This window comes from Bombina bombina, chromosome 1 (genome assembly GCF_027579735.1).
Source record: "Bombina bombina isolate aBomBom1 chromosome 1, aBomBom1.pri, whole genome shotgun sequence".
Taxonomy (NCBI): Eukaryota; Metazoa; Chordata; class Amphibia; order Anura; family Bombinatoridae; genus Bombina; species Bombina bombina.
Genome location: NC_069499.1, coordinates 1,104,602,131 through 1,104,611,330, shown reverse-complemented (window position 1 = coordinate 1,104,611,330; position 9,200 = coordinate 1,104,602,131). Strand labels below are relative to the sequence as shown.

Here is a 9,200-nt window from a genome sequence, read left to right as displayed (position 1 = left end):
GTTAGATCTAACGTAATAAACACTTGATCAAACCTGATCTAACATATCTATTAGCCTCAATGATTTTTGTCTGAAATTTTGATTTGTGGGTTTGACTGATCATACCTGATCTAAAAAATATCTATCAAATTAAAAAACTTTTTGTTTAATTTTTTGTTAACGGGGGCTGATGAAGGTTAACCCCCTGCAAATAATTGTTTATACCACACCTTGTATGCTAGATCTAACGAAAACAAAATTGGATCAAACCTGATCTAACTAATTGAATGAAGTTTGAAAATTTTGAGGTGCAGCAATGCAATTCTGGAAACTAGATTAACACATCTGGTGAGCCAAGAGGCATAAGTGTATCCATCACAAACTAAAACCCAGTAGTGCAGTTCTGCTCCCGAACCTATCTAGATTTGTTTTTCAACTAAGGCTACCAAGCGAATGAAGAGAATTTAATAAGAGAAGCAAAATGTAAAAGTCTTATCCGAAACTATTAAAGTTTCATTTTGACTTTCATGTCAGTTTAACCCCCTTCACCCAAATAGACGTATATACTGTATATGTTTTGCGGTACTTTGGCTATCATACCGCACAACGTATATATATATATACGTGTGAGGTTCAGGAAGCTCCAGCAGTCTTGGCTGTTAAAGTGATTGTAAAATATAACACAATACTGGGCAGTATATAAATGTAATCTTTAAAACAAGGGCACTTTAATTTATTAAAATTTTGAAAGACACTTTGTTTTTAAAATATTTCCCTCTTAGTTATGGTAAACATACCACCGTTTCTCTGCCCGCATATCTTACCTTCTTTAGCATATAAATGACGAATCTGGCTTCCTCCAATCGTTGCGTGCCCACTTTGGCATCCAGCTTGTGGGGCACGCAGCGATTGGAGGAAGCCGGATTCATCATCGATATGCTAAAGATAGTAGGAGATGCAGGCGGAGGAATGCTGTTTACCATAACTAAGAGGGAAATATTTTTTAACAATTAAAGTGAATGTCAAGTTTGATGAATCAGTGCCCGATTTTTAAAAATCCTTTTAAAAACAGGGGCACTTTCATTCATCAAACTTTACATTTCACTCATTTTGTTAAAATACTTACCTTTTAATCTTGAAAGCCGCTCCAGCGATTCCCCCTCCTGCCGCTCTTCACTTCATGCGTCAGCAATGACGAATACGGCATCCTCCAATAACAGCTTCCCGCCCAGGGTAATCATTGCCTGAGGCAATGCAGTGGTTGGAGGAAGCTGGATTCGTCATTTTTGACATATGAAGAGACTTGCGACGGGTTGGTGAAGCGCTGGAGTGGCTTTCAAGATTAAAAGTGAAGTATTTTAACAAAACAAGTGAAAAGTAAAGTTTGATGAATGACTGGGCACTGATTCATCAAACTTGACATTCACTTTAAAGTGAAGGTAAAGTTATCCTTTGTTTAATCAATTAAACCATTTCTTACTATCACCATATAATAGTCGCTAAGTTTTTTTTTAATGATTATTCAAATATTTTTCTTAAAAATTAATTTCAAAATCCCTACCATTTGTCTCCCGACTCCTCCCAAGCACTACTTCCTAGTTCCTTCTGCATTTTGTGACGTCTCTACGCCTCTCAGATGCGCGTGCACGACCCTGGATTAAATTGCGCATGCATTACTCTCCTATTATTTTACAATGCGCATGCGCTAATTTGCCTTGTAGCATAGTATTGAATGAAGTTATATTCATTCAGTACTATACGATCAGAGACAGGAGCTGCATTTATTGCTATCGTTGAAACGTTTCTTAAAAACATTGATCTATTAACTCGGTTTGCCCAATTGTACTATAAAATCTATAGTACCATTGGGCAAACAGAGTTAATAGATCGATGTTTTTAAGAAACGTTTCAACTATATCAATAAATGCAGCTCCTGTCTCTGATTGTACAGACTGTTAACAAGACGATGAGGTAGTCTGTGGGGATTCCTACCTGGTGGTAGGATGCATGCGCGAAACTGGAGCACGCTTGGTTGATAATCTTAAAGGGACACTGTAACCAAAATTTTTCTTTCGTGATTCAGATTGAGCATGAAATTTTAAGCAACTTTCTAATTTACTCCTATTTTCAATTTTTCTTCGTTCTCTTGCTATCATTATTTGAAAAAGAAGGCATCTAAGCTTTTTTTTTGGTTTCAGTACTCTGGATAGCACTTTTTTATTGGTGGATGAATTTATCCACCAATCAGCAAGGACAACCCAGGTTGTTCACCAAAAATGGGCCGGCATCTAAACTTACATTCTTGCATTTCAAATAAAGATACCAAGAGAATGAAGAAAATTTGATAATAGGAGTAAATTAGAAAGTTGCTTAAAATTTCATGCTCAATCTGAATCACGAAAGAAAAATTTTGGTTACAGTGTCCCTTTAAGAAAAATGAAAGTGCGCATGCGGCGACGAGTAAAGGGGCGAATGACGTCGGTTGACGGCCGCCTAACGGCCTAAAAATCAATTGGATATTACAAACATGTGATGTAAAGGAGAAAAAAAATTACGGGTTGAATTTGGGGATGGATATAAATCAGTCATATTATTTTTAAACATTGAATGATATTCTAGATAGAGATGAGGGTAACTTTACCTTCACTTTAAGCATCTGTCTGCCAGTAGCTAAGATGCGGTGACCAGTGGGGGGTGAGGGAGGGAAGAGAGCTGTTTGGGAGGGATCAGGTAGAGATCAGGGGGTGGAAAGTGTCAGGTGAAAGGATAGTCTCTACACTAAAGCCAAAATTAACCTTACAAGCTACCTGATTAACCCCTTCACTGCTGGGAATAAGAAGTATGATGCACAGCTGCTATTTCTGAACATATGGGATCCCAGAGAAACTTTTACAACCATTTGTGTGATGATCGCACAAGCGGTATGTAAATAATTTTAGTAAGAAACCCAAAGTTTTTTTAATTTGATTGCATTTGGCAATGAAATGATGGCATGAAATATACCAAAATTGGGAGTAGATAAATGCATTGGGTTGTCTACTTAAAAATGTATATAGTTTTGACAGGTAAATAAAAAAAAAACAATCTCTATTTATGTTTAAATGGAGTGATAGCAAAAATGCTACAAAATTCTCTGGTATTTTGGGCAAGTTTTTCTCTAAAAGTCCAGATAGTGAAGGGGTTAATAGAGACATGATTTTCTAGAGAATCATATTATTATAAAGCCTCTCACCCAGACATGCTCAAACTTGGCCCTCCAGAGGTTTTGGAACTACATTTCCCATGATGCTCAGCCAGCTGATATGCTGGGTGAGCATCATGGGAAATTTAGTTCCAAAACCTCTGGAGGGCCAAGTTTGAGGATGTCTGCTCTAACCGCACAAATATACAGTATCTATTAATAAAAGTCGACAGTTCAATCCTTGCGCTCCATTGTGAAAATAGCACAGTTTGTAACACTGGGACTCTCTAGTATCTCTTCTGTGATTAGGCCACTCTTGTTTAAATAACATTTGTAAACAGGTTCCTCTAGCTTACGGCTCTATGGTATTATTGTCATTCTAGCCAATGAATTCTCTATAGTAATTCCCCGTCATGCAATCACTTTTTGCTTCCGGCAGATGTAGACTGTCACGCTGCTCAAGTATCTCTATGGTTTGTTCTGCTGTCTCTCTATCTATCCTTATCGTTGATTTGGAGTCCCGGAAGTAAAGAGTAAAGCGGGATGGCGGAGAGTCCAGCGGCAGAGGCTATCATATTACCCGGCGTTGCCGGTGCAGGAGTCTCTGTGGTGGCGGGGGGTACGGTAACGCATCTCACTGGTCTTCAACCTCCCGGTTCATCGCACCTCACGACTTCTGTTTGGGACCCGACGGCAAGTGCAGACTGGGACAACGAGAGAGCGTCCTCGCAGTGTGTGCTACGGATCAAGCGGTGAGAGTATCGGTCATTAATACCCCTTATAATACTGGGGCCCTCTATAAATGGCCTGTGTAGCAAGGTTCTGCTGATAGGTCCTGGTCTGGGGAATTCATTTTCGTATTGCTTGAGGAGAATATTTTGTCCAAAATACGAACCTGTTAATTTGGGCGATACCAGAGTAGATCATAAGACTGCGTGACGGACGGTTAAAGGAGTATTAGTGATTGCGTTTACATGAAGATCATTATGCTTAGCTCATGCATACGTATATCACGCTGACATCACAAAAAGTAGACCCCCATCATACGGAGGTATGGGTATCCATACCTTAAACCTCTGAGGCTTTTCTGTACGCTGTCTGTAATTAAGATACTGATAAAGTGAAATTACATGTAGGAGCACATTTTAGGATCTGTAACTCCTTGATTCCTGGGAAATTATTAAGCCCATAAAACACTATATATATATATATATATATATATATATATATATATATATATATATATATATATATATTTAGCAGTTGAGATTTCTGCTAAACTGACAATACAGCTGTTGGTATTTGACAGCATGCACAAGGTCTGCAGTTTGTAGGCTAAACTGAAATAACATGAAACATGTTTCTATTATAAGTAAGTCTGCAACTATTACTCATTTTCACTGATATTTTTCCTTGTTTTTCCCTCCACAGGGATATCATGTCCATATATAAAGAGCCTCCCCCTGGGATGTTTGTAGTGCCAGATCCACATGACATGACAAAGGTAGATAGTTTGAGTCTAATCTTTATGATGATTTGTATATGTTGAGATTACAGTGTTGGTAGAAGTTTTCATCTTTTGTTAGTTGGGCAGTATGAAAGTGATGGCTGAGGGTGCCTGGTGAGGTGTCTGCATTCAGCATATTCTTCATAAGTATCATTAGCGCAACAATGAGTCTCTTGTTCTGCAGATTCATGCTCTTATTACTGGCCCATTTGATACACCATATGAAGGTGGTTTCTTCTTGTTCCTGTTTCGATGTCCTCCGGATTACCCAATTCACCCACCTCGAGTCAAACTGATGACAACTGGGAACAATACTGTGAGATTTAACCCCAATTTCTATCGTAATGGTAAAGTCTGCCTGAGTATTCTTGGGTAAGGATCTGCAAAGTGAGTCAAAGTCCCTGTTTGTAGGTGTAGCATTGAAATCACCACACTTTAATACACCCAGTTACAATAATCTTATTAAATTCTATTTTTTTTTTATAAAAAAAAAAAATGTTCTTGACTTTTTAGGTGTTTTTTATTTGTTACTTTTTCCATATCCCTTTACTGCAGCACATATAATCTTTCTGAAACTGAAACCAACATTCTCTAACTGAATGCAGACAGCTCCTGCTCTCTTGTGTTTCTGTTTGAAGAAAATTAGTAACGTTGCTATTGCTTAAAATAATATAATATAAAGTATTGGCAATCAAGGGATAAACTGTAATGTTGCAATCAGAATGGGAAAGTAATCTCTTTTTCCCCATTTTAATTGAAGTGGTTAGTTATTGATATATATAGTATCTAATAAACGTGTGCATTCAGCAGTTTGATTAGCTGCCAAATGCTGAATAAGATGGCTGCTTGCGGTCTTCAGCTCTTTTTGGAGTCAGATTTATTCTTGTGAAAGTCCAACACACTAAGATCTGGTTTTGAATAACCCTGACTCTGAAAAGAGCCGAATACCACATGCGGACGCCACATTCGGCTGCTAAGATATTTGCTGAATGCCCATGTCTAGTGCCTAATTTAAAATCCTGCTAAATGTTTATGAACGGCAAGTGACCAATCTGAGTGAGAAACTTTCAGACTAAGCTATGAAAAATTGGTAATGGAGTAGCAAAGTTAAAATAGTTATAAAAAAAATAATAAAAATCTTGTCATACTTCACTGAAAGGCTGGTCTATACTCAATTCCTCTAACAAATAATGTTTAACAAGATTAAAACCATATCTAACGCAAAGTTAAACATTAAACTATTATTAACAGTACACAATCGCTGACCTTCATTTCTGAATTTACATAGAAAATAGTAAAAAAATAGTAAATTAAATATAGGAAATTTGTACTCACTGGATTAGTAGAAAGTATTAACAATTTATTTTGAAAGCAGTGATGTTTCTAGCTTACAGCCCCTTCATCAGACCTTGTAATGTCACTGCTTTCACAATAAATTATATTAATGTTTTCTACAAAAGTATGTTTGATAAGTGAAACGTAATCATGGACTTATTATTTAACAAGTGCTTTGACACATAAGTAAATGGCTAATTTGGAAAATGTTTTCAAAGTGGATATATTAGAATAAAGCTCCTCTAGACATAATTCCACACAAACAATCTTCTAATAAAACTTAATAAATAAAACCGTGAAAATCGCCTACTATGTAAGTAGTGTTGTAATACAATGGAATATATGTACAATTCTGTGCATTATGTAGTAGTTTATTTTGAAACAGATAAGCCCACCCCTTCTCCCCGAAGGGCAGTTAGTAAAAATGGAAATTACTTGTATACCTTTTTATAATCATACAACAGTGAGTTTAATTACATTATTATTAAAATTGATCTTGTAATGTTAACAGCCATATGTCTGATAAAGCATGCTTCTCCAGCCTCTGGTATAAAAGCACTGCCGGTAAAACTGAGCTTATATAATGGGTAGGAGAAAATAGCATATGCCTCTAGCAATACATTTGATTTTGATAATATATTAGCTTAAAAAAATATAAATGTTACCTATGCAGTTTTGAGGTAAGGCAGTATGTGAGGATGCAAGTTACACATAGTAATGTGATTTGTTCACACTGCAGAACATGGACTGGCCCAGCCTGGAGTCCAGCACAGAGTCTGTCTTCAGTGCTCATCTCTATCCAGTCCCTAATGACTGAGAATCCGTATCACAATGAGCCTGGCTTTGAGCAGGTAATATGCCAGTCACTCCCTTGCATCTTCTGCAGACTGGTTTGGAGAAATGCTGTTTTTATTAACTTAAATCTTGTTTTTGAAGGAAAGACATTCTGGAGATAGCAAGAACTATAACGAGTGCATTCGCCATGAGACTATAAGAGTTGCAGTTTGTGATATGCTTGAGGGGAAATGTCCCTGTCCTGAAGCCTTACGGTATGTAGTAGCCGCAATTTGTTGTTTGTGACTGCCCAATTGGGAGGAATGGGGTAGAGTAATAGCCTTGTGAAAAATATGACTAGAATTATAAATTTATGTAACAACATATTTTTATCAATATAAAAAGAGTAGGAATGCTTAACATTTAAAGGGACATAATGCCCAAATGTTGAAGAATTTGGAAGTAATGCAGCACTACTGTAAAAAGCCGACTAGAAAATATCACCTTAACCTCTCTATGTAAAAAAGGAAGATATTTACCTAAAAATTTCCCAAATATTCACACCCCACTGTAAAGAATGCTAGTCCCAGGACTTGCAAGGGAGTGTGCATCTGGAATGTGCAGGCACAGTCATGTTATTTTTCTACATTAATATGAATACGGGGCACAGTGTCCTATATATCTATCTATCTCTAATCTATCCTCTATCATCTATCCGTCTATCAATCAACACACAATAAGAGGATAAGCACTAATATATAATAATGTACTTAAAGGACCAGTCAACACAGTAGATTTGCAAAATCAACAAATGCAAGATAACAAGACAATGCAATAGCACTTAGTCTGAACTTCAAATTAGTAATTTTTTTTTTCTGACAATTTTGTTAATAGAAGTAAATTGGAAAGTTGTTAAAAATGGCATGCTCTATCTGAATAATAAAAGCTTAATTTTGATTGAGTGTCCCTTTAATAAGTAAGCAAACTATTGTAAGTGCTTGAGATCAGGGTGCACTACTACCTATACACTTCAAATAGTATAAATATAGATATGTCTCCGCACTAATAATATACAATAAATGAATAGCAAGAATGCATTAATGAGCATAAAGAGAAATGTTTATGAAAATAAACATCAAAAAAACAAAATTTATGCTTACCTGATAAATTTCTTTCTCTTGTGGTGTATCCAGTCCACGGGTTCATCCATTACTTGTGGGATATTCTCCTTCCCAACAGGAAGTTGCAAGAGGACACCCACAGCAGAGCTGTCTATATAGCTCCTCCCCTAACCCACCTCCAGTCATTCGACCGAAGACAAGTAAGAAAAAGGAGCTATAGGGTGCAGTGGTGACTGTAGTTTAAAAAATAAAAACACCTGCCTTAAAGTGACAGGGCGAGCTGTGGACTGGATACACCACAAGAGAAAGAAATTTATCAGGTAAGCATAAATTTTGTTTTATCTTGTAAGGTTTATCCAGTCCACAGGTTCATCCATTACTTGTGGGATACCAATACCAAAGCTTTAGGACACGGATGAAGGGAGGGACCACTGCCTGTAAGACCTTTCTCCCAAAAATAGCCTCCGAGGAAGCAAAAGTATCAAATTTGTAGAATTTAGAAAAAGTATGAAGCGAAGACAAAGTCGCCGCCTTACAAATCTGTTCAGCAGAGGCCTCATGTTTAAAAGCCCATGTGGAAGCTACCGCTCTAGTAGAATGAGCTGTAATTCTTTCAGTAGGCTGCTGGCCAGCAGTCTCATAAGCTAAACGGATTATGCTTCTCAGCCAGAAAGAAAGAGAAGTTGCCAAAGCCTTTTGGCCTCTCCTCTTTCCAGAGTAGACAACAAACAATGCAGATGTTTGACGAAAATCCTTAGTAGCTTGCAAATAAAACTTTAAAGCACGAACCACGTCAAGATTGTGTAACAGACGTTCCTTCTTTGAAGAAGGATTAGGACACAGTGACGGAACAACAATTTCCTGATTGATATTCCTATTGGATACTACCTTAGGAAGAAACCCAGGTTTGGTACGCAAAACTACCTTATCTGCATGGAAGATCAGATAAGTGGAATCACACTGCAAGGCAGATAACTCTGAAACTCTTCGAGCCGAAGAGATAGCTACTAAAAACAGAACTTTCCAAGATAAAAGCTTGATATCTATGGAATGCAAGGGTTCAAACGGAACCCCTTGAAGAACTTTACGAACTAAATTTAAACTCCATGGCGGAGCAACAGTTTTAAACACACGCCTGATTCTAACCAAAGTCTGACAAAACGCCTGAACGTCTGGAACATCAGCCAGGCGCTTGTGCAAAAGAATAGACAGAGCAGAAATCTGTCCCTTTTAAAGAACTAGCCGATAATCCCTTTTCCAATCCTTCTTGGAGAAAAGATAGTATCCTAGGAATCCTGACCTT

General features: G+C 37.3%; 1 protein-coding gene across 1 annotated transcript in view; it reads left to right on the top strand.

Annotated features, from left to right (window-relative positions):
• The first annotated feature begins 3,614 nt into the window (after positions 1 to 3,614).
• UBE2Z (ubiquitin conjugating enzyme E2 Z) overlaps positions 3,615 to 9,200 on the top strand; it is a 33,029-nt gene continuing 27,443 nt past the window's right edge. The window contains exons 1-5 of the mRNA XM_053697264.1: positions 3,615 to 3,912; positions 4,592 to 4,664; positions 4,852 to 5,039; positions 6,742 to 6,853; positions 6,939 to 7,051. Of these exons, the coding sequence (XP_053553239.1) occupies positions 3,704 to 3,912; positions 4,592 to 4,664; positions 4,852 to 5,039; positions 6,742 to 6,853; positions 6,939 to 7,051 (695 nt within the window). The 5' untranslated portion in view covers positions 3,615 to 3,703. The remainder of the gene's footprint in view (positions 3,913 to 4,591; positions 4,665 to 4,851; positions 5,040 to 6,741; positions 6,854 to 6,938; positions 7,052 to 9,200) is intronic.